The sequence below is a fragment of the Siniperca chuatsi genome, linkage group LG11 (genome assembly GCF_020085105.1).
Source record: "Siniperca chuatsi isolate FFG_IHB_CAS linkage group LG11, ASM2008510v1, whole genome shotgun sequence".
NCBI classification, from domain to species: Eukaryota; Metazoa; Chordata; class Actinopteri; order Centrarchiformes; family Sinipercidae; genus Siniperca; species Siniperca chuatsi.
Genome location: NC_058052.1, coordinates 6,518,341 through 6,544,840, shown reverse-complemented (window position 1 = coordinate 6,544,840; position 26,500 = coordinate 6,518,341). Strand labels below are relative to the sequence as shown.

At 40.7% G+C, this 26,500-nt stretch overlaps 1 protein-coding gene across 1 annotated transcript in view; it reads left to right on the top strand.

The window, feature by feature from the left end:
- LOC122884509 (serine/threonine-protein kinase 32C-like) overlaps positions 1–26,229 on the top strand; it is an 81,931-nt gene extending 55,702 nt beyond the window's left edge. Inside the window, exons 4-12 of the mRNA XM_044214507.1 lie at positions 4,314–4,487; positions 10,953–10,990; positions 12,251–12,340; positions 12,893–12,996; positions 13,112–13,228; positions 16,342–16,467; positions 16,717–16,845; positions 20,046–20,113; positions 21,740–26,229. Coding sequence (XP_044070442.1) covers positions 4,314–4,487; positions 10,953–10,990; positions 12,251–12,340; positions 12,893–12,996; positions 13,112–13,228; positions 16,342–16,467; positions 16,717–16,845; positions 20,046–20,113; positions 21,740–21,941 — 1,048 coding nt within the window. The 3' untranslated portion in view covers positions 21,942–26,229. The remainder of the gene's footprint in view (positions 1–4,313; positions 4,488–10,952; positions 10,991–12,250; positions 12,341–12,892; positions 12,997–13,111; positions 13,229–16,341; positions 16,468–16,716; positions 16,846–20,045; positions 20,114–21,739) is intronic.
- The last annotated feature ends 271 nt before the right edge of the window (positions 26,230–26,500 follow it).

Below are 26,500 nucleotides of genomic sequence, written 5' to 3'. Positions count from 1 at the left end.
GGTCTGTGTGCGTGTGTGTGGAGGTGTGTGTGTGTGTGTGTTGGACAATAGAGAGGGGGAGTGCGATTTCAGATGGCGGTGGTGTTACTGGACTTTGGTTGATAAAGCACAGTTATTAGCTTACACAGTGGCTAAAACTAACACAGTTAAACGGTCCAATGGTGTGGTAATGACACAAAATGGAACGTGCTAAACACAAAGAAAAACACACAGTAAAACAAGAAGCGGCGGTCCGCTACTATCCAAAATAAGCACAGCACTATTCACAACAATGAAGCTTAGATGAAATAACACACAGTTGTAAAATCAATCTCTGCCCAGACACAAGCCTCTTACTTGAGATCGCTCTTGATAGCGATATAATGCGTCAGTCTGTCTGGTTGTCCGGTGAAATCCTCTCAAAGGCTCGGATACTGAGGGGACTGGGTCCGCGCTGTAGAACTGTTCCTTCAAATGGCAGTGGAGGAAAGCAGTAGTCGACTTTCGGTGGGGAGAGAGAGAGGGTCAGTGGCGGTCTTTCTCTCCGTGTAGAAGCGGTAAAACCTGACTCTTCCTTCTGCAGGTAAGGGATCGTTATGGGGAATAATGATCAGGATCCAAAAATGTCATGTGTTGTATTGTGCTATTGTCCAATAGGAATCCAGTGTTTGGATTCAACTGAGATCTTGCGTCTGGGTGTGAATTAACGGCTGGTGGAGATTTGGCGCTGTTCTACTGTCTGGCCTTTTGTTTCCCATTCAGGCCTCGGGTCAAGGCTTTGCCCTTTCCAACTAGGCCTCTGTCTTTGTTCTCCAAATGTGGTGTGGTGAGGCCCAACAATATTCACAAATATGTTTTCATTAGTATATAATCACCTGAAAATAAGAATCATTGTGTTTTCATTACCTTAGAATAAGCCGTTTATATCTACAGAGGGAGCGGATCCCCTTCCACGGAGGCTGCCATGTTGCACTGCCATGTTTCTACAGTAGCCCAGAATGGACAAACCAATCACTGGCACTAGAGTGGGTATTTCGTGAGTTTCGCAGCCACCGTAGTTTCTCCTACACACTTGGAAGGGGAGGGTGAGGCGAGCAGTATTCAAATGGCTGCAAACTACAATTTCACCACTAAATCCTACACACTGTTCCTATAAGTCACCTCAACTCAAGGCTCAAGAGCAGAACTAAAGAGCAAGCAGTTAAAATGATGTATGTCACTTAGTACTAGCTAACTTTAGCCAGTTCAAGATCTCCTAATGTGTTATACATTCAACGACTCTTCAGGAGATACAGAGCTACATTCTGGATCCAACAAGCCCGTTACAGGAGTAGCCATACTTCTACTGATTTTTTTTTTTTTTTTTGGATGCAGACGAAGATGATGGCTAGAAATGCAAATGTCTGTTGTATACATTTGTTCTTACTGCCAAATGCAGACAAAATCACCAGCTTGTAGATGTAGATGTACAACCTGTCACATTTCATCTCTCTTTCTCTATGTCTGTCCCCTTAAAGTAGATATGTCCTTGAATACCAACATCTGTAATTATTTTTTCCTTACCCTAAGAGACAAAATGCCCGGAGTGGAACTGTTGTTCCTTCGTATTAAAAGCAGCCAGTTGAGGTGGTTCTGGCATCTGGTTAGGATTCTTCCATGACACCTCCTTGTAAGGGTATTCCAGGTATATCCACCTGGGAGGAGCCCCAGGGGTAGACCCTGAGCATGCTGGGCAGAATGTGCATCCTATCTGGCCTAAGAACACCTTGAGATCGCCCAGGAACATGCTGCAGGAAGTGGCTAGGGAGAGGGACGCCTGGACTACTTTGCTTAAGGCTGGAGTATGTTAGAAACTAACTAGTTCATACAACATGTTGTTTGACCATGTCAAAAGTTAATACCTGTTCTGAATAATGGGATGAAGAGCTTGTTGTCAGAGAGAGAGATAAGACGCAATGACCCCTGCAAATGGGGATAAGGGCACACTTTCTCCCCTCAAAACATTCATGGTGTTGCACTTGGTTGTACAACATGTAAGTGATGGAAGAAGTTGCGTGAAGAAGGAAAAAAGGGTGCTTGAGAGAGACATTCAAACCCTGTATACTTTCTCACTTCCGCACATTTGAGCAATTGCGGCGTGAAGTGGCCGTGCTTGTCAGATTTTAGCAAATGTTTCACAAAGCATTTTGGCTGAAGCATACTGACCCCTTTAACCTGCTACCACCGTGACCAAGATCTGAATAAGTGCCAGAAAACAGACGGAGGGATGGATAGATGTTTTAAAATAATCTTTCAAAATAAGTACCCTTCAACTAATACTGTAATTGTCACTTTCCTTTCCTTCATTGTTTAACCAGTATTCTGTTCCACACCCAGACAGCAGAAGAGTCCTTTATTGGATTTTTAGGACTGTCAAATTTGTGGACTTCACTTTGTGTTTATTCGGAGTGAAATGTTCCCAAAAAATGGGGAATAAAGTTGTTTGTGTTTCTTCTCTGTACCATCCTCGGCGAGAGTCCTAAAGGTGACAAGGCTTGTCAGCACCGGAGCTTTCATATGCTCCAGTTGTCGGCCCATATCTGACATCTCCTTGTCACCTCAGTGAAAGCGGGGAAGGAAGTGACAACCAGACTGAGCCACTGCAGTCTTTCTCTTAGGAGCCCAGATATTTTGGCGGTGGATTGGGAAGACTGTCTTGTGGAACACTGAGATAGCGAGTGCTGCCTCAGAGGAAGCTCATCTGTCAACTGGATACTGGGAATCAGACTGTGACAATGAGGTGATAAAAAGGTGACAGTGAGGAATCCCTGCCAATGGCAAACAACATCCTGGGGCTGGCCATCTGCTGAGGCTGCTCTGTGTTTTAATAGTGAGGCTGATCTTTGAAGGGTCAGGGCAGGTTGGTTTACTGTCATTTCCTATTGAGTGCATGCTACAGGACTGTCTTGCCACAGCGGTGGCAGGGTGTCTAATGAGAAAGAGGAATTGTGGGAATCTTGTTCAAAAAACATTTTTGATGGTAATACAAAGCTGAACCTTCGTGTAAGCTTGTCATTGTTTAATATTAAAGTTTTTTCTTTTTCTTGCAATTAAGGCTCATGTTCTAATGTATCAGGGGAAAATGTTGCCAGTGAACTTTCCACCCATTATCTATCCTATCACATGAAAGTCTAGGCCATTTCATCAATTAATCTACGCAGTGTTTTAGGAGAATATAAAGACCCGACAGTACTGCAAATGGGCTTTTTTTCTTCTGTGGCAGACCCACCAATCTGTAGATGAGATGGAATGATTTTCACTCTGCAGCAAACACAGGCCCCATTTCTCACTTTTAGAGAGGCAGGAAATTGCACCTGAATAGGACCAATCAGAATGTACCCCTGGGTGTTCAGGGCCAAGCCTGGAGATACAGAGGGAAACCTGCAGCTATAAAAAGAAGTAATACCTATACCAGCACAGTATCAGTGCTGTAATGAGAAAATAAAGAATTGGCTCAGCAGCAACCACATTAAACCAATTTTGATAGAAGAAATCACTAAGGCTCAGTGTGTTTTCCCTCCTCTGCTGCAAATTGACATTGGGGGCCTATTAAGATATTATTCTGCATTTTTGTTTCATAGATGAGAAATTAGATTCTGTTGTACAAAAATAGTTTGTTCACCCGTGTGGCTTAATGTTTTGTTCAGTGTCTGAGGCAGAAATTGTGGAGTGGAGTGTTACAAATCCCCACCCGGATCACTGAGAGGCTGTGTTTTAATTTGATGTGCATGATTAGTAAGCCTGATTGACAAAAATGTTTAGCGTACCATGAGCAGCCTTCAATTAAGTCACATTAAGCAAAGATGGGCTATTTTCAAGCTTTAACTCGACAGTCAACTCCTCTCTTTTTGCATTCCTTCAAATAAGTGGCATGTTATTAGGGTAATGATGGGTGTTACTCTATTACTGTCCAATGTGCATGTTCAGAGCCTGCCTCAAGTATACATTGACATACATAAATATGCATACTGCATATTTATGTATGCAAGGTTGCTGATTCAAAGGTATTTTCTTAGCTACAAGACAGAGACAGATGCACGAATAGGCCATGTTTTCCTGTGGTTGCACATAGATATGTACAGCTTTCTACCATGTTTGTTTGGTGTGTTTCTATAAACATGCATGTGTGTCTGCAGATGTAACACATGTAATGTACTTTGTGTACTGCATGCAAGAACACACAAGCCCCTATACTTTATATGTTTGTTGTTTCTGTGCTCAGACAGTTTGTATAGCACGTGTTTTCTTTCTGCATTGGACAGTAAGTGAGCACTGTGTCCTCCCCCTGGTCCCAGGTACTCATTCCAGGATGAGGAGGACATGTTCATGGTGGTGGACCTCCTGCTGGGAGGAGATCTACGCTACCACCTGCAGCAGAGCGTCCAGTTCAGCGAGGACGCTGTCAAACTCTACCTCTGTGAGATGACACTGGCACTCGACTACCTGCAGAACCAGCACATTATCCATAGGTACTCATTCATCTTTTACATTTCCTCAGTTCCCACAATGTAAACCAGCTCGATGTTAACTTTGTGATGTGCAGGGAGCATATAGTGGTTTTATCAGAATTTTTCGGCCGAAACCAGCTGCCTGCTGCGTCTGGAAACAGCACGGATGAAAGCTGTGAGACTGAGCCAAAAAAAGTGAACTGAAATTTGCTAAAACGCTACGCAGAGCTGAGGGAAACTGTAGAGTCAGGTGATAATTCTCTGTGGGTTTGTTACTATGAGCAACTGTTTTCACATTACATACAGTAATTTGATTGTTAAATAAAAAAATATTGATTAATGCAGCTTTAATTTTTATCTAAACAAATACAGAATTTGCCATGAATGCCAACAATTCTAATCGCTATTTTTGTTTTTGTTTTCCAAATTGTGACTTATTGATCTGATTTGTAGACAGAAGTCATGGTAGCATGGATTCTTTTAGGTCATTGGTGTTACAGTTTTACACCGAATAAAATGACTTCCCAGTGGGACCAGACATCTTATTTTATGGGTTTTAATTCAATCTTCAAAATAGCAGATAAGAGAGAGACAGACCCATTAAACTCCCAAATATACCCATTGAAGTGTTTGTATCCACAATACTTTTCAAATACACCCAAAGCACCAGTGTCAGCCCATTATCATTTATATTTTGTTTCATCAAATATACTAAACCTCCGTTTCAGTTCAAAGCCTAGAATTTTTCCTGCAATGAAAGAACTGAAGATAAACTCAAGGTTGTGTCCCTGACTTTTAGTATTCAGGGGGTGTTCTTCATTGTGTTCTGCTTCTTCAGCTTGCAGTATTATTATTATTATTATTATTGGTAATTTATGAATGTAATGATTTATTCTTCAGACTAGAACTCAAACACCAAAATGAATATAAGTAAAAGTCAAGTGTCCTTTCTTTATCAAGTCATCATGACTTGAGTAAGTGTATTATCTTCTCTCTATTCTAGAGGGAATACTGCAATATTGTTCCTTTTGTGTAAGCACTCTTAGCGTATCAGAACCACAAATAGCTTTATATGCCCTACAGCTTAGTCATTTTTTTATTTTGGAAAGTGTGCCCTCTGCATTTTCTCTATTTTGCACTATTTTAAACCTACTGTTGTATCTGTGCACTCACAATCACAGTATAAGGAAGACTGTATTCGTTATCCCCTATTTAGAAGTCCAAAATCAGTTTTTAAGAGTGCTTAAGATGTAACATAATGGAACATAAAAGTAGAGATAACATAAAAGTATTAGACTGAAAAATATACCACACAAGCAGAAAGAGCCTAAGGGCATGATCTCGCATGCGCGGATATTTGCCTCCCGTTCACTTCCATTCTATGCGAGCGAAGGGGCGAGTAAATCGTTTGCTTCCTGTGGCAAAGCAAATTCGCATCTTGCACTTCGTGTGGAGTTCAACTTTGGTGAACTTTGACCCGCGAAGTTGCATCCTCAACCAAAAACAAAGAAGTGTGTGTAGTTGACCCCACTTGGCTGTCATTGGCTGTAGTTTTCTTATCACAACCACTCAAACTGACAAGTTGCTAACCAGCAAACTGATTTCTGTGTGCATCACATTCTACACTGCCCGAATGCAGGCGTGTGCACGTGTGACCGTGCCCTAACGTTCAGACCGGAGGCGGAAGCGCCGCAATATGTTAATTCTCGCGCGAGCAGTAGCCTGGCTGCTCACACCAAAAGCGCATTTCTAGGCGCTGGTCAACAAGTGATTCTGCTCCTTTCTAATCTCTGTCTGCTTGTGTGTGTGTGTGTGTGTGTGTGTGTGTGTGTTTGTGTCTCTGCTCGTCTCTCTCGCTCTCTGTTTAGACACAGATTTGGGCAGATTTTGAAATTTCATCATATGGGGGGAAAAAATCAGGGGAATTGAAACTCCAGGAGAACAGCTGGGAGAGGGGCATGAAAATCAAAAGGGTTGGCAAGCATGGGGTGCATATTTTATCATTTATCAGAATCACATCATTTATATCATATATATAATTTATATAGTTTATAATAGATTATCAGTGAGTTTTCTTGCCAGATTCGCTCACGGTGCGCAGAGAAAATAGACCAGATGCTGAAACTATGGGTGCAGCTCACAAGCCGTGGAGCGCCACGCCGCGCCGCGTCCTGTCTGAACAGCCCAGTTGGTTAACATGGGCGCCCAAAGGAAGCAGGCAGCGCCGAAAGGAAGTGGGCAGTGCTTCAGCCTCCTGTCTCAACCCGGCGTTACGCCCGAACCACACCGCCTACCTGAGCAGCGTGTGTGCATCGCGGAACTTGTTAACAGGTTAGAGCAGCCACACAGCCTGCGAACAGCGCGGCTGCAGCAACTCATCATCTAGAGATTCGGCGTGTCGCCTATTTTTTCCGCATGACGCATGCAGTTCTCAGCAAAACTAGACGGTGAAGATGATCTGTTGATAGTCATATTGACATCATACCAGCAAGATTACACCGTTCACTACAGTTTCAATGTCTATATCTGTAGAATATGTCACAGACATGAAAAAATGTGTTTAACGCAACACTTCCTGTATCCGTTTCAAATTAAAAGCCCTCTAGCGTTTCCGTGGACAGAATCCCTTAATTTCCTGTCTAAACTATTGTCAATATAAATTAAATTTATAATGAAATGAAACATTCTATCATTGGTGGCCATTATCAAAGGCAAACTCAACTCAACTCAACTCAGCAGCAACGCTGTCTGTCTGAGCCGCAGCAATTCAGCGAGGTAGCCGCCATGCACAGGTAGAGGTAGGCGGTATGAGCACACTGTCTTAAGGCAGTTTTCATTGAGTCTTGGTGTGGGCTGAAGGTATTACCTTATCTAGGCATTTGGGCATCCCTGTTTTTATTTACGTTACTTTATACAGTATATATAAAGAAAGCCCTTGTGTTTTCCCGTAATTGTTACCATCCATCATCTTCAACTAGGGTGGACTCGCTGTCTGCAGCTTTTTGTCCAAATATGCTGAGAGCAGCAGTATGTGTCTGTGCAGTCCAGTAAGTGAAAGAGCTGGATCCCTGCAGACTGCTGATTTAGTGCCGTAGATGGCTGAAAAACAGTTTGAACCCAGTTCAAAACCTTGTTAGGGCTACATTTCTTCCTTCAAACAACAATATACTGTCTGTGTTTGTATGAGTGAGGGTGTGTGTGTTTCTAGTTGTGCAATCTTGCAGTGCTGTGTTTTCTGATTTACCTATGCACAGTAACAATAAAAAAAATAACTGATGAAGCACCATATGTGCAGCAAATTCACAGTGTTTTACAGAATAAAAACAAATAATAAAATGAAAAAACTGAAAATGCATAAAGAGGCATGGCATAAGTGTTAAAGGAATAGTTTTACATTTTGGGAAATACACATATCCACATTTGGATCCACTTTTTTTTTTTGTGTAAAAACGATTTCTTTGCTAGGAGCAGTAACTTCCTGGAATCTCCGCTGGTTGTCTGGCAAACTTGCGGTGACGATTAGACTCCAGCAAGGAGAAAATGTAACAATATTATCTCTTCAATTAAAAGCAAGATTCAAGAATTATTACATAAATAATATACAGTACACATTAGGCATCATATACAGTAGTTTGTTTATTTTATTGTTTTTATGTATTTTATATTTTATCATTCACTGTGGTATTTTATTTCTCTCTCTGTGAAGCACTTTGTACTTTGTTTTGATAAGTGCTCTGTAAATAAAGTTGTATTATTATTATTATATTACAGTATATACTGTGTATAGATGTGTTAGATTTGTATATGTACATTTCATTCTACAAATGTATACCCACATGTGTGGTGTATTTACAGTAAGCTGTTTGCGGGTGTGCACCTGCATGTGTTACGATACAGATTCACATATATTCACATTATCATATATTATATAACATTACAAGCGTGTGTGATGCTATGTAATTTCAACGAGTCAGTCATGCTCCCACGTTTCACTACATGACAGGTAGCCACTGCCTTTTTTTTCCAAGTCTAGTTGGCAAAGACGTCCATGACGTACATTTCAGAACTGCCATTAAAAATTAGGTGACAGATGCTGCTTATCTGTGCAGTTTTAACCCCTCATCAGCTGTTCTGCCTAACACAATTGCGTCTGCTCTCAGAGCCGTAATCCAATCCCTGGGTATCCATGGCCGTCCGCAGCTCTACAATTTTGTTCCACCCTGTAAGTTTTTGACAGGAGAATACTATACAATTATTTTGTTGCACCAACTGAAGGAAGAAGGGTCTCTGGTCTCCTAGCAACAGTCATCTGCTACCATGCCCAAGGAGGTAAAATTGGTCCTATGAGGAGAAGGGAAGTAAAAGTGGAGAGTCCTTTTTCCTTTCCCTTCTCTTCTCTTTTGTCTTCTGTTTCCTCTCTGCACAGACCACCGGGTTGCTTCATCTGTCTTCATCATACACTCAACATGTTAAAACTGCCACTTGTCAGATCGCCTCACACAGGAGGCCTTGGTTTCTGTGCTTGCTGCAATATGAATTCAACGTTAAGTGAATTTTGTACATCAAACAAAATGGCACGATGCTGTAGCTGGCACTCGTATCAGGATTCCTCCCGTGAACATGTATGTGTTTCCTGTAGCTGCTGCGAACAAATGCGTCCTTTGGGAAGTGTAGAGGCTCTGTTCGGGCCGCGCGCATTCTCCACACCAGCGTGATGTGCGGCATAATTAAATAAGCTGTGTGCACTCCGTTAATTGCCTGTGGGGGGCTTGGAGGAAATGTCGAGATATGTATGTGTGTGTGCACGGGTGTGTGCCTGAATGTGTCCGTTGCCCAGTGTAATAGGCATGTGCAGACAAACCTGCGAGAGCCTCCAGGGGGATCGGTGATGGTTGTGTTCTCATGCGCTCTGGCAACGTTTGAAATGCAGGGAATGAGAATTTTCTCCCTCTTGTTCTCTCACTGACACACACACACACACACACACACATCCTTGTACTTCTATCTTTGTGAGGACTGTCATTGACATAATGCATTTCCTAGCCCCTTACTCTAACCTTAACCATCACAAATAAATGCCTATCCCTAACCCTTACCCTAACCATAACCTAATTAACCAAGTCTTAACCTTCAAACAGCCCTTTGAAGTCGTGAAGACCGGCCTGAAATGTCCTCACTTTCCAAAAATGTCCTCACTCTGTAGGAAAAAAAAAAACGTGTTTCGGTCCTCACTATGTAGCAAGTACAAGTACACACACACACACACACACACACACACACACACAACATGTTGCACCAACATGTAATTCACACATGCATCAGCCTACAGACACCTCCTACAGACTTTCATATCCACACATACTATACGTCTAATCTCAGTCTTTCCCACCTGACCACAAACTCTACGACTTGAGGCACTGTTACAGTATGTTTGTGATTTGTGATATGTTTGTGATCAATACTTGAAATAATTGTGCAATATTCTGTGTAATACTCCTGTGCAATATTTAGTTTTTCCTATTTATTGATATTGATATTATTCATACCTCCATTACTGCTGTGCAATATCCACCGTCGCATAATCATCTTACACTTAACTTGACAATACATGCACTACTACTTATTACTTATATTATTACATTGTATTATTATACCGTATTATCATCACCAACCGGTAAAACCACTTGGTACTTCACACTTGTTTTATTTTATACTTATACCCACCTGGTACTTAATTTATTTTCTGACCTGTTATAGTGTATTGTATTATATTTTTTGCTAGTACTTTCTCCTGTGTGCACTGACATGACAGTGAGCTGCTGTAACAAAGAGTTTCCCTTCGGGGATCAATAAAGTATTTCTGATTCTGATTCTGATTCTGATTTCACTGAGAATTATAGGAACAAATTATGCTTTTAGCAAATCCCCCAAATCTGAACACTTACTTAGTTACTAACAGTAACAATTCAATAAGTGTGTTTCCATCCACCTATTTTTATGCCCATTATCAATAGAAATAACTGGCAAAAAATGGAGTGGAAACACCAGAGATTCAAAGAGACGAAAAATAGCAGCAAACGAAAACATCAAATCTGTGTGGACCAATGAGGAGACTGTAACATTCCTCAAATTTATACATGAAACAATCTATAAATATTTCATCATTTTCTACATTGTTTTCCACCGTTTGAGGTTTGACTCGTGCCCTTTCAATTATGTCATCTTATTGCGCCCTCTTGTTCTGTAATGGTTTAACAGCACCTGACTGGAGAACTGGCGCCACCAGCTGTATCTTGATGCGGCCAAATGCCAATATTTGCATTACAGTAGTGGATGGAAACTCATATTAATTCGATTAAAATTTGCACTAGATTTAGATGGAAACCTGACTAATGTTTGTGACTCAAATGAGGTTGCTTTTCTGTATTAAGGTTATTTACGTGACAAATCTTTTTTGATCTGTGTGTCTGTTATTGTCTCCTTTAGAGATGTCAAGCCAGACAACATCCTGTTGGATGAGCAAGGTAAGGGTGTGAACTGTTTGCTTTGTGTGTGAGTGTGTGTTTGTGTGTGTGTGTGCAGCAGACATGGGTTAGATAATACATTTATTTTAGCCTACTTGGATAGGAAGGGAAAATGAACTTTCAAATATCTTTCTCAGAACTTGCTTCATGCTTACTTGTCTGATAGAACACAGGCGATCTGTACAGTACTGATGGTCTCACATCAGCTTCCCTTTTAATAACCAAGGGGGTATCACAAGGTTCTGCACTCGGCCCATTGTTATTTTCAATCTAAACAATATTTTTACTCCAACACAGATTTATAATATCCACTTTTATGCAGATGTTGTATGCTTCTGGCTCTTCTCCACCTCAAACCTAGAGGTCTAGATCAACGGACATCTCTGCAGAACCTCAGACTTGACCAGAATGCTGATAGGACATGTGTCTTATCCTCAAGAACCCATAATTCTACCTTACATCCTCCTTCTATCCATACACATTCCACCTTAAAACAACTTGATGCAGTTTACCACTATGTCATTTCCGAATCACCATCACTGTGTCATTTTTGTTTATAAATGTCTCCTAATAAAGCTGCCTCACTATAGTACATCTCTTCTCAAATTTAAAACTACTGTCCATCAGAGCAGATCCCAGGACCGGCTAACTCTTGATGCCCCACCGGTAAATACTGAACATGGGAAGAATTTAAAACTTCTACATCTCATCCCATTGGATGAATTGTAATTTTTGTTATTGTTTCTGATGCTGTTTGTATATGCTTGTGTGTGACTGGCTGCGTGTCTTATCTATGTTCTTATTTCTTCTGCTGTAATCAGGTTTTCTTGCAAAACATCTGAAACATCAGTGAGATTATCCGATTAAATAAAGGTTATATAAAAACATGTCCATAAAACATCCTTTCAGTTTGAGCTCTGATATTTACCTATAAGTGTATATGTTTCATGTCATGTTTCTAAGTGTCTGTGTCATCGGGGAAAAGTGGAAGGTAACTTTTTAAGTGCACAGTATACAGACAACAGTGAGATTGAGTCCCTCGTGATAAGTAGGGCACAAAAATGACCCTGCGAGCTACTAATGAATCACAAAGGTAACAAGGTCAGAGGAGTCAGGGATGTGTGCCTGACACACAATACCACAAGGACACATTGATCCAGTTTACTGAAATGTCAGATTGTGCTGTCACTCATTTCATTTTTTTTTTTTTTTTAATACTTGGATTTTATTTTGATGGATTTTGTGATTGCTTCTTCTCAGGTCACGCTCACCTGACGGACTTCAACATAGCAACGATAATAAAGGACGGAGAGAGAGCCACAGCCTTAGCTGGAACCAAGCCCTACATGGGTAACGTTGCTTTGCAGCTGCTTCACAACCATCTTGCCAACCATGTCTGGTGTCATCCTGGGGGTCTGATTGCTTTGTGCAAATAAATATCCTTACTGGGCAAAAAGAAGGTTGTAAGAGAGAGGTTGTTGTGTTCTTGGCGTAGGAGAATTGAGTTATGTTACTTTTAAAATGAATAGTCTGATAAGAAAGAATGGTCTCTAAATGTGGTTACTGTGACACAGTAAACTGTAGTCTGCAGTCTAAAATGCTCAAATGTACCTTTAGAAGAGACGGTGTAGTTAATTTGCACAAACTGTTTCTGATATTTTTAGGGAGATAATAACCTCAGCAAGATGTGACTTGTTAATGGTAAGCATGTGACAAGCTAATACTGTAGTAGATACACTGTGATCAAATTAGAGACTGCTGAGAAAAGGTACTAGACTGATGACTTCTTTACACATTTTTACACGCTCATCACTAAAGAGGCATTTAAATGACTCAAATGATAGAGATTAATTGTGAAAAGCTTTGTCTTCTCCAGAAGTGATTCTCTGTTTGTGCTTTCAGCCCCAGAGATCTTCCAGTCTTTTGTAAGTGGAGGGACGGGCTACGCCTTTGAAGTAGACTGGTGGTCACTAGGGGTGACAGTCTTCGAAGTGCTGCGTGGATGGGTAAGGCATGATGGGAATTTTGAGTTTTTATGTCATTAGGTCGCAAAACTGAACGTCCCTCCATTCATCCACTCCTTTTTCTCTTGCTCTTTTTGTCATCCTGTTGTCGTACCAGAGGCCCTATGACATCCATGCCAGTAACTCAGTGGAGTCGCTGATCCAGCTCTTCAGTACAGTCAGTGTCCAGTACAGCCCAGCCTGGCCCAAGGACCTGGTTTCCCTCTTGAGGAAGGTGAGCTGATCACAATGTGACGTCATTTACCTTCAGCTCCTTCATTTAAACAGTTGGACTTAACTCAGAATTTCAAATCTTTTCCCACCGAGAGATAAAACTATCAGTGGAAGAGATTTTGACGTTGTTTTACATCGCCAATACAAATGTCAGATTCTCTTAGATTAAGGAGAACTGCTAAAATTTAATGAACACAGTTGGAGATGCCCCTGCCAGTCTCTTTTTTTCTTACTCATGATAATCTGGTTTTAACTTTTTATGATGGTGCAGATGCTTTGACTTCTTCTCAGTTACTATATTTTTTGCATCCAGCATCTTTATGTCGTTAGGTGGCTAAACTGGCCCAAACATCATGAAAACATCTTTTTTAGAGCTGAAACGATGAGTTGATGAATCGATCAGTCGATTGACAGAAAAAAATTGAAACTATTTTGATAATCGATTAATCGTTTGTCATTTTTTAAGCAAAAAATAGTTCCAACTTGTCATTTGTGAGGATTTGTTGCTTTGCTTAGTCTTATGTAATAGTAAATACTAACAATTTGAAGACATCACCTTGGACTTCAGGAATTTGTGAAGAGCATTTTTCACAATTTTGTGACATTTTATATACAAAATGATTAATCAAGAAAATAATCTGCAGATTAATTGATAATGAAAATTATTATGTTTTGCAGAATCATAAATGTGGATTGGTAAAACCTGAACATACTGTATATGAAAAAATCAATTAATGACGGAATGCGAATGCAAATTGCAGTATATCCTAATTTAATGTTTAATTTCAGGTTCAATTTTTGTTCAAGTAAAATCCAAGTAAATTGAACCCTGACCCCTCTGAAAGAGGAGCAGGTGGGAAGGAGGGCAGGGGTATAGAGGTGATATTACATATTGAGGTAAAAAGCACTGAAGCCACAGGAACAGAGGATGCAGGTACTGTAGGGGGACTGGAGCTGGAGGGAGGGAGGATGAGCCGAGACCCTCAGGGCAAAGGAGAAGAAAAACGACAGATGGGAATCAGAGGGATGGAAGCACAGAAACAGAGCAAGTGGGTGAGAGAAGAGACAGTGTGTGTGCCTGTGCGTGTGTCAAGCTGGATATTGCTGTTCATAATATCATAACAAGTAATTTAACCTCATACTGAAGCTCAAAATGTTCTTTTCTAATAAGTAAATATCTGCCAGTTGGATGAGATAATTTGCATCAAATGGAAATAAATCTGCTCAACACTTTTCTTCATAAAGACTCGTTTTCTCTGTAATAATAGTCTACCTTATTCTGCTTTGTGTCAACATGTTGTCATCTGAACAAGTGAAACTGTGCTGGAAACAAATGAGCTCATCCCCTCTGGCAGTATTTCTTTAGTCATTTTAAGACAAGATTATGGAGTGAGTATGAAAAACAGTGGCTTGTCAAGAAGGATATTTTTTGGCAGAGTGTAAGTGTGAGCATGAGTGCGTGCATGTGCTGTGTGTCTGAGTGACTGAGTGTTCTGGACGGAGCCTCGGTCTCTTCCGCTCTGCTGCTGATCGATTACCATGTCTGGACTCCACTGAGACAGACCTAACTGGCCCTGCAGGAGAAAACTGAATCAACCTGTGACCAGAGGAAGAAAATAAAGCACAGGAGGAGAGTTAACATGACAACAAAAGCCACATCCCATTATCATTTCCAATGTTTACCCTGAGGAGGGAAATGAAACAGATGGTATTCCATTAAAAACACAACTGTTTCAGCATTCAGGTTTTATTTCCTCTCTAGAATAAGTGACTCCACTCGTGTTGCATTCATCTGTCTTGAGCGGTGCAACAATTTTGATTCAAACCTGATTAGTGGCTGATTTGATTAACAGTGCCTCCTGTTGGTTACTACATCAGTAAGGGCTTGAATTTATTTATGGTATCCCTGTTGAAGTTTGGTGGCAACGTAATTATACAGATATTAAAACAATAAACAAGTAATTGTGGGATAAATAATCACATGAATAAATTGTGTAAGATTAATACATGAACCAATAATTTGTAAAATGATTAAAGACATTATTAAATCTCTTACACTTATTTGACTTTTTAATTCATGTCACTTTTCAATGACAGTGCCCCCTGCCTCTCAAACAAGCAAGCTCAACAAACTGCTACGAAATGTAGCCAGTTAGCCACTGCCAGCTAAAGCAAGAACAATGCTAAAGTAATTATAAATCGCCCAGCTAGCTGCTGCTGTAAATATATAGAGTACACAGACACAAAAACTAAACCTTGTTAGCCTTTAAGCCTTAGCTTAACAATGCTGCTCATGCTACCTACCTAGCTGGCTAACTAGCTAGGTGGGGTTGTGAGCTTGGTTTATTACTCCCCATCAAAGTGAATAGCCAGTGTTAGCAGCAGCAGCTAACTGGCTATCTTGGCAGAGTTTTTATTCTGAAGATGTTCCTCAGAAAAAGACACACAACTCTGTGAAGATCAAAAATACAGAAATGCTTTCTCTATGTTCGTTCAAGCCAACAGGAGCGAGCGTGCAAGCTAACACTGCTAACACTGACTCTTCACGTTGATGCTGAGTAATAAAACAAGCTCACAGCCCAGCCTAGATAGTTAGTTGGGGGAGCGTGTCTATGTTCCCAAGGTTCAATGCTCCCAGGGTCTTTTGTTCCTCAGCTCAATATCGTCTTAATATGACACATTAGGAGATCTTTCAAAGGGGTGTATGTTCTCAACAATGTTTTTTTCTGCAGGTTAGATGTTCAATATACATTTCCCTGGGTCAATATGTTGAAATCACCCACCTGCAGCTTATAGCCTCCTGATGTTATACTCCTTGAAACCACGTCCTCAAATTTGCGGGCAAGACAGTTCTCTTGACATCTTATTTGTGAACTGCTCTTTCAGACTACACAAGAAAAAGGACAGAAACCATCAAATTACCTTCTATTTTTCACCCAGAATTTGTTGAGTTTATTTCACCTCCCAGAGAGAGAGGAGCCTGGCTGTGAGCGAGGAGAGAAGTTGTGAAGGTGATATTGCTATTTGGCAGGGTGACATGATGTAGGTGACATTGCCGTGTGTGTGTGTGTGTGTGTGTGTGTGTGTGTGTGTGTGTGTGTCCCTTCCTTCCAGCTACTGACAGTGAACCCAGAGCATCGTTTCTCCAGCCTGTCTGACATGCAGACATCTCCCTACCTCGCTGACGTCAACTGGGACGCCGTGTTCGAGAAGAAGATGGAGGCCGGATTTGTTCCTAACGTTAGTGTTATCAGATATTAACACACACACACACATGCAGTAAACACTTAGAAGAACACACAGGCACTCCTTCATGTTTGCTGATTGTAATGAGCATATGTAGCAGCTAAATATTGCAAAGGAAACTGAATGCATTCATGTGTTATGGGCGTTCAATTCCGTGTGCACTATGCATTTGTGCAGTCTCTCGCTCCTTTGTGTGTGAGTGTTTGTGTTTCATATTATCTTGTCTGCATCTCCCTCCTACAGAAAGGTCGCCTCCACTGCGACCCCACCTTTGAGCTGGAGGAGATGATCCTGGAGTCGCGCCCCCTTCACAAGAAGAAGAAGAGGCTGGCCAAGAACCGGTCTCGAGACAACAGCAAGGATTCTCAGTCTGTGAGTGACGTCGGCCTCTGCACAGGCTGAGCTTATACTGGAGTTGTCTGGATATAATAACAGTGCCTCCCTGTAATGCCTCTGAGCTCAACACCTTTTGGTTTGGTATGGTTTATTGACAACAATAGATTTATCATTTCAAAATACATCATATTAGACTTTATTTGGAATAGAAAGACAAAGTTGTAGCTTATTCACATTGGTGATCCTGATGTTTTCACAATCCAGCATCCTTTACCAAAATAGAGACAGGTATTCTATGTCGGACCCACAGACTGTATATAAAGATGGATGACATGACAGCTCCCCAAAAGTGAAGCCAAAACATCTCGATCGCCCCCTGGTGGCTGGCTGCAGTATAGGTCATAAACCCCGCCCCCTCCATGTTAGTGGATGGGACATGAGACAAACTAAAAACTCAAAAGTACACGTCAAATACATTTTTCCCAAAGATGGTTTCTGTCATTTTAGGTTGTTCTTATCACGCTGATGTGTGTTCAGGTGTTCATTTTTATGATACGTTCGACTCTAATTAGTTATTTGATGCTATTAAAAGGAGGTTACACGTCATGATTGACAGCTGAGGCCGGCTCGCGATTGAGTCAGCCAGGTGTATGGGCGGGACCTCGATACCTCGGCTCCAACTCCGATCACTACTGCGTAGACGCTGGCTCCAAATGACGTCACCAGCGCAAGATGGCAGCTCCCGTATCCGGGATCGTTTGGCTTCATTTTTTTTTTTTTTTACAGTGGCAGGAAGTGGAGACGCGTCCATCTTTACGGTTGGACCTAAGAAATATTGGAAACAAATAACAGGGAAAAGTGTTAGGAAAATGTAAAGAGACTGTCAATAAAAAAACAAGGTGTAAATAAGGTAGGAAGTATCATAGAAATACAAAAAATTACATCTTAAAAACTAATGCTATGGGATTGAGGCACTTTGTGTGTACATGTATGTAAGTGTTTTCACATTCCTCAGATTAGCTAATCTGCACCGTCTTTCATATTTTAGCTTTAGATACAAGAGATAAAATACTCAAATGCATTAAAAGCATTATGCTCTGTTGATGAGGAGGTTTTAGGAGCTGTGAGGATTCTGTCCTTTTTTCACATTATACAATGCTATGATTTGCTGTTTCTTTGTCAATTGGATTTTTGTAGCCTTGTGCAGATCAGATTAGTGTTATTTTCAGTTTGTAGGTGCTAAAAGCAAATGATAATGAAGAGGACACCAGCACATGCACACGTGTCTGAGCGAATTATAACCTGCTGCATAGGAGTATTACTCATAGATGCTGCACACATGCAGAGACAGGGCCAGTCTTGGATAACAATGCAGCTCAGGTTTACCTTGGTCTCCGGTCTGTCAGTTCCCATCAAAATTGCATATTTTTAGATTGGAGGTGAACCAAATCCCAGCATCTTTTTTTTGTTTCTCAGCTGTTTATCTCTGTTCCCAGCTCAGCAGACAAAATGAATTGAACATTGTACTAGTGAACATAAAGAGAGACTTACTGTGCAAGCATGCTAGCTGCAGGCATCCTGTAAGTACGCTGATTAGTTGTATCTTTTGAGATCATACATATTCCCAAACAAGCAATAGTCTCTCCTTTACTGTCAACCTATAGTTTACTTTTAAATAGACTCTATACTGAACAGGGGGAAACAAGATTATTACAGCAGGATATTATACCACCAAAATGATTATATCAAAACAAAAGGATTTTGAAATTTAAAGAACAGTTCAACATTTTGGGAAAAACACTTTTTCGCTTTCTTGCCTAGAGTTAGATGAGAAGATCGATACCACTCTCATACCTGTCCGTTTAAGATGTAGCCAGACCCAGCAGCCCGTTAGCTTAGCTTAGCATAAAAATGAGTCATACAGAAACCAACAATTCACCCTTTTACAAGGAGTTATGTGGCAGACTATGTCTTGGCTGGGAGCAGTAGGTTCCTGGAGCCTCAGTTGGCTGCCTGGCAATGGCTCATGAAAAAATGGTAAATTGTAATTTTTACACTTAGGGTAAAAAGATAGCGAGATACCATGAAGGAATTAGTGAGCTTTCGAGGTGCTGGTAGGCTGATTTTTGTTAACTTTGGACTTTTGTTTCCGTCTGTTTTCAGTCTTTATGCTAAAGTAAGCTAATTTAGCTCCAGATACATATTTGCCGTAAAGATGTGAGAGTGGTATTCAGCTTCTCATCTAACTCTAAGCAAGAAAGCAAATACTATTCCTTTAAGTTACTGATCAAGCTCAAAACATTTACTGGTTTTAGTATCTGACTTTTTAAGGACTCTAAAGGATTAATTGATAATGAAAATAATGGAGTAGTTTCAGCCCTAACGGTATTTATTACATCCTGAACAATGGTGAATAGAACATTACAGCAGGGTATACCAGTCAAAGTTCTAAAACAAAATAATTTAGTTTTGACCATTTTTTGTGTACAAAATGAATGATACGTGATAAAGCTTGGACCCCTCCTGATGTTCCCTGTATGTGCTGAAGCCAGGATCATATTGTATACAGTACTGGAGTCTCTTTGTCTCTTCTGCCTTGTTATGTTTGATTGAGAAATTATTTACCACAGACAGGAGAAATCCTCTGTATTTATGAGAAACAGCCTGTTCCCATCGGACAGTCATCATGACATCAGTGTTATTAACGTCAGTCCTGTGTGTATGTGTGTGTCTGTGTCACGTGTTATCAGTGATCAGCGTGTGCAAGGAGTGTGTACCTCTAACAATAGAAGGGTTATGAGACTTGGTGTCTGTATTAGTAGTGTGTATGTGTAGCACATACATGTGTGTGTGTGTGTGTGCCCGTTTGTGTGTGCTCATATTGTGTTATTACCAAGATTATTAAATTATGAAGCCGTCACTGGTGTTGTTAGGGCCTCAAGTGCTTTCGGAAATATGAGCCTCTATTTTTGTCTCGAGCCAAACATCCAATTTGAGGGAGGGCTCACAAACAATTCATGACTTGTTTAAAAAGAGCAACGAAGGATAAAAAGGAAATGAGGAAAAAGACATTTTCACCTCAGAGCTCATACAGTTGACTAATTCAAGTTGACGTAAGGTTTTGTCTGCAGTTCTTAATGATGATAACAAGGTTGATGGTGGAAGATGATGATGATGATAATGATGATGATGATGATGATGATGTAGATGATGCTTTGTCTGCTGACTGTCTGCAGGAGAATGACTACCTACAGGAGTGCCTTGAAGTGGTGCAGCAAGAGTTCATGATCTTCAACCGTGAGAAGTAAGAGAACACAGGAGCAGCAGACCATCCATAACACGGACTAAAAGCAGAGTTTTCTGTTCCGTTAGTCAACGGTGACGCACCAACACAGAGAGAAAGTCGTCATCCTGCTGCACCAAATGCAAAAGGCAGAATATTACTAGAATTACACCTAATTTTCACTTTAAACAAAAGAAATGTGGCTCTGTTTGAGACCAACAAATGTTCTCAAGTGTCTTTTTGTGTGTATGGGAACAAAAAACAAAAAACATTGTGACCCTTAAGGAAACGTCTTTCCTCTTAGGATGAATAGTGTACATCAACAGCACACTCAAAAATCAAGGTATTTTAGTATGTATACTGACTTTTTGAGTTAACTTTATTTAGTTAGTTTTCCAGTGTGAACACACTACTGTACAAAACCTGCCTAGAATTAGTGTGTAGTGTGGATTTGAGGCACAGCTTATGAGAGCGCACAGCTATGAAAAGCACTGTAGGTCAAAGCTGAACCAGGAAGTAGAAAGTGGATGTTGACATCGAACGGTGTAGGTTGCCATATATATACCGTATATTACCGTTTGCCTTGTTTTCTCTTCCAAAGAAAGTTTGGCTAACCCGGGGGTTTGATTACAACCTGTGTGATCATACTGTGTATATATATATATATATAATAGTACTGGAGAGCATGGGAATACTCCCTCCCTGTCACCTGCATTTAAACCATGACTGGGACTAAAGCATGGATGAACGTGGAGCTAACACTGAACGTACCATCACTGCTGTGCAAAATCGCTTAGGGAACACCGTCAGGAGATAAGGAAAGTTAAGAACTTGTATCAGTTGCAGTATATGAAGAGGCACAGCAAATACTAATTTATGTCCACTATAAAACAAACCATAGAGCATGCAGTGTATCTTGATAAAGTTACTGGTGTAGGAAAGCATTCAGCTTAAAGGAGAGGATTGCAAATTAATCCAGATGACTTGGATATGTAAATGATAGGTGACAGAAGGTTTTTTAAGAGCCCACCCTGCTGTGGCTAAATATTATACATCTAATCTTTTGTATGCCAGTAAAATATACACAGTACATCATAAATAAAGACTGTGAGGTCCATATATCTTTTGAATATGTATCCTCTCTGCAGTGTAAAGTGAGGAATATTGGTTCAGTTCTGCTCTAAATTATTGCCTCATTTATTATTGACCAGGTCCTGCCACTGCAGCGTTACTGAAATCCTTCTGTTTGGCAAGTGTCTTATTATATCCTATTGCTCTAATTAATGGCAATCTACTTCTATTTATAATGAACGACATAATATCTAGAATTATGCACAGCAGAGACGAGTACTATATAATAGACTCAAAGTCTCTCATTACATTCAACTACTAGCTGTTTCTTTTTGTGTTTGTGTTTCATTCTGCTACTTTTCTGAGGACCAAATGTGCTCACAAGGATAGAAAAATTAGGAAAATACTCAGAAAATCAGGAAGTTTTGCCTGTATGTTTTTCCAGAATGGGTTAAAGGTTGAAATTAGAATTAGATTAAGAGCTTTACATATTGTGTATGTATGCATATACTGTACATATTAATGCACGTTGTATGATTATATGTGTTTCTACGTCTGTTTCTCCATCTGTCTCAGGTTGAAAAGGCGTCAGGAGGAGGGTCAGTCGGAGGCCGGGGGCGATGATGCCAGTGGAGACGGGGATGGAGAGGCCGAAGCCGGGGCCACCGACGATGACGCACCCGAGCCAGAACCAGACCCCGGTCCCGAGCCGGAGCCTGAGTCCTCCTCCAAACTGAGCATGTGCGGCTCGGTCTGCTCCTCCCCCGGCAGCTGCTAGCACCACATCGCCTCAAAGAGACGATCGCAGGTCTCTCTGGCCGCTGCAGTGTTTGTGCCATGCCATTAGATACATCCTCACCTCTCTCCTCTGTTGTAGCCAGGAGCGGAGGAAACGCACAGCAGGACCCAAAATGGCTCCCACCATTGCCCCTCCTTTTTTTTTTTTTTCTGTAGCATCCTTCCGGTAAGGCATGAATGGAGCAGATTTCCAGAGAGTCCCCGCCTACTGTACCCGTCCGCCCCTAGAGTAAGCTCTAACTTCTATGCAATGTTACAGTATAGCATGACAAATAAGGTATCCCTTACTAAGCGGTGTTGTTCACGAGCAGAAAGCTCGAGCATGATGACATCCCGAGCAATAGCAGTCCGTGGTTTTTGGGGGGTTGGTGGTTTTGATGGAGACTCCTCCCCTCTCAGCCTTCCTGTTCAAAATCTGACGGGGACAACTGAATTATTCAGCACACACAGGCACTCAGTTTATGCTATTGCCTGTGTCTTCAGTTCACTCCTCCCCTCAGCCTCTTTCATGTAATGCGTGCCCTAATTCAGAACAGTTGTTTTTCATTTTCTCCTGGAGCACCTTCCTCCTCTTAAAACACCTTTTTCCGAGAAAGATTTACAATTAGTGTTCATGGCTGTTTTCAGTCGGCCAAGAAAGCGTGGCTGGTTTGTAAACCTGTTTAAAGCAGTGCCTGTTGATGATAATCAGTATTCGTTAATCACATTGTAGCTCAGAATGCTAGTTTGATTTTCCTCTTTAAGTGTTAGCCAACTATTCTTTTTCCAAGCTTTTTTAGGATGATAAGGTACTGTAATTTATGGGAAATCAGTACAGCAATCAGAATGAAAGGTTTTGCTTGTCACTGTGTCTGTAATGGTTACCGAGATGTAGTATTTTAGCGCTGCACCATGCTCTGACTCAAAGAGCATTCAGAAACTCTGCTCTGGGGAATAGATACCAATCACCAACAATCATATCTTTTAAGAATCCATTAGAAAGCTCTGTTTACTTCACTAGACATCACCATCTCTTTAAGTGCTTGGTTAATATAAAGATTATCTCCCTGTAGAGCTTGTTTTGGGGCTGTACTTAAATGTGTAGCTGTGCCCTGTTGGTACTTCGAATCGTATAGATGAGCTATTCTATTACTGTCATAGTGATAGTGGTACATTTAAGGTGGCACCATTAATCTCAGTCTGAACACCTGGGAACATGTAGCAAAGGTCCACCTTAAAACCCTAAGGCCTAATAAAATGAAAACCATGTAAATAGCATACAATGTAGGTAATTAAACTCACCACAGTTTTATGTGGGACTGCGAACTCGACATATAAACTAAAGGAAGAGCTGTGTGAAGCTTCACACTGCTTCGTTCTGCTCTTCTTTCCAAGTGTGCAGGCACAACTTGTAGGCAAAATATGCCAAAGCTTTTCTACCATTTGCATAACCATTTCTAAGGAACTTTGAGTGTGTGAGTGTATGTCTCTTTTTCCCAGTATAACATAAAGTCAATGTTCCTTCTGCAAGTGAAAATACTATCATTTATACAATCATATTGTGATTATGTACAAAGTATCTATTTCAGATAAGGGGGGGGGGGGACCTTAAAGTAATAGTTAGACATTTTGGGAAATACACCCAATCGCTGTCTTTACATGAATTAAATAAGAATATTGACACCACTCGTATGTCTGTGCGTTAAGTACAGAGCTGGAGCCGAGAGGACCGGAAGCAGGGGAAAGCAGCTAGCCTGGTTTTCTGTCCAAAGTTCAAAAATCCACTTATGCTGCACGGAAGTCCCGGGTGGATGGAAAACATATTGTTCATCAAGACATAGTTACATCAGGTAATTTCTCTAAAACGTCAAATTATAGTTTTTATTTGTTACAGATTTAAAAAACGTGATACAGTGTGTTCGTTAGTGAGCTTTAGAGGTGCGGTAGGTGGATACTGACCTTTGGAGAGAGCCAGGCTACGTGTTTCAGGAGACTCGAGGGCGCTGCAAGGTGCTGGTCACTTGAAAGACAGAGGTAGCCAAAGGCATCCGTAGGCACATAGTGTTCTTTCTAGCTGGCCTACACTTATTGTGAAACCTTATACTGTTTTGAAAACCACAGTTAAGGGGCCAGAGATCTGATAATGAAAAAACAGAGCTCTAATACATTGTTATTTAGGTAAGATGACAACAAACTTCATTTTAATAATCATTTCACAGCATAGTGTAACCATTTAACTTTTTTTAAAATGATGAAATAACATTAACAAATACACAGCAAATGGTGATCTACTTTGTCATTGTACATTGTAGCATTGTAATAATAATTTAATAATTACCAAAAGAGGCGAGATACAACTTCCTATATTCCAAAGTTGTCTTATTGACATGTTATGTGTTCTTAGATGGCTTGCTAACTGCTTAGCCACTGGTGAATCCACATTCAGGAATCTCCTGTTCTGCAGACAGTCACCAGGGCTAACATTGAGCTAGTGGTTGATGGTCAGTAAATACCTCAAAAATAAAAATAAAAATGGCTGCTTGTTAAACCATAATGTCTTTTCTATTTCTGCAAATGTTAAATACAGAATATTTGATGTGTTGGTTTGGAAGATTGGAGTTGTTGGAAGGCACCTTTAACAGAGCTCGGCTAAGTAAGTAGCCTAACAAGTAATGTAACTTATTACTTTTGCTGAAGTGTAATTAGTAAATTACTTTTTTCAATGAGTAATATGTAATGAGTAATTGATTACATTTCAAGTAACTTGCTCAACGCTTGTAATAATTTTCCTACGGCCAATAATGGTTGGCTGCTAGTAAAGATGCTAGCAGATTAGCTTGCTAGCAACAGCGCTAGCTTGGCTGCCTCTGTCGGCCATGTGCCCCTCGTCTTGTAGGTTGTTGCGGTCCCTCGAGAGTCTCCTGGCTGTTTCCCTCTGCTTCCAGTCCTTATGCTAAGCTAGGCTAATCGCCTCCTTGCTGCAGCTTCGTATTAAACACACAGACACGCGAGTGTTATCAATCACTCTCACTCTCAGAAAGAAAGCAAATAAGCGTATTTTCCAAAACTATTACATTATGTATAGATTAAAGAGCTTCTTTAAAGGGATATAAAGTGTCATCTTCCAAGTCTGCCAAAATATATGATGAGCCCTCAAGCCCTGTGCTTTTTTTTGCATGTACCTTTACAGTATAAGCTTGTTTTGCCAAAGCCTGGAGCTTGAGCCTTACTGGCTGATTTGTGCATGCACAAGCTTTTGGTAATAGCATACCTCAGTGCTCACCTGATTATAGACACAGTCCAAATCAGAGTATAACTGGCCTGCGTTAATGTTTCTGGACAGTGAGTTTTGTGAACTTTAAACTGTACAAAATCGTATAATTCCAGTGTTATATGGACGGCATGATATTTTTAGATGATATGCAGTACCTTTTGGCATCCCGTAGATTGTCTTAATGCTTTGGTCAAGTATACAGACTCGTACCCTTGCTGGATGAGTGGAATGAGGTCAGCGGTTGTGTGTGATGCTCCGTTGTGGGTTAAGTGTTGCGTTATTGTCTGTGCAGCAAAGGAAGAATATTTGGAATTGGGGCAGGTTTTTCACTTCACCCCAACACAGAATTTGCTGCATTATTAAAACACTGAATGTCTCCATTTGTGGAAAAGAAAGCTCAGTTATTTATAAAACTCATTAAATCAGTCTACACAACATGAGAATCAACATAGGCCTGAAGTGGATGTGTAATTTTATGTTAATCATTTGTAAATGGATAATGACTGATTTGGACACTTAATTTAAGTGTAGCTTTTCTCAAAGTTGCAATACTCATCTACAGTTTTGGCATTTGTTCCTTGATATCAGTGATAATTCCTAATTGGACTGTGCTTGCAAACCCTCCTGACATGTTTCTTTATGTGTTAATGTTCTGGATGCCGTTCGATGTTTCAAAAAAGGCATTGTGCTAGTGTTTGACCAGCAACAGCATGTCTCCTATTCAGCCGTTTTCTGGTGGATGCTCTCGAGGCGTACCATAGTGTAGATGTCTTAACTCTGTGGATACAGTTTGAAACTCAGTGCCCTGGTGAGAAAACAAATCAAGATAACGGTCATGCGATTCATGCCACTCTTTTCCTTCTTGTGATCCTCTTTTGCATAATGTTCTTGTGCTGCAGGATTTTTACGGGGAATCAGTGAAAAGCCTTGTTACTGTACCAACTGAAACTGCTCTGTGTGTTTAAAAAATGCTGCTTTAACTGCTTTGATAACGAAATAAATCTCCTTCCAGTAATTTGGTGTCTCTTTGTCTTTGTCATTTCCACTCAAATACAGTATTAAAGGCACAGTTTGTCTGCAGTAGAGGGCGATGAAGAGCAGGGGTATGAATCGACTGAGCAGAGATGTCCAAAGTGAATTCATCTCTGAATAGCATTGTAAACATGAGCTGTGTCACTATTGACTGCAGGGGGGGAAATCTAGGACTGAATCTATGACTGGAAAAGAGATGAGGCTGTCACAGGATTAGTAAGAGTAAATAATGCAAACAAACTTGGCCTTGTGCC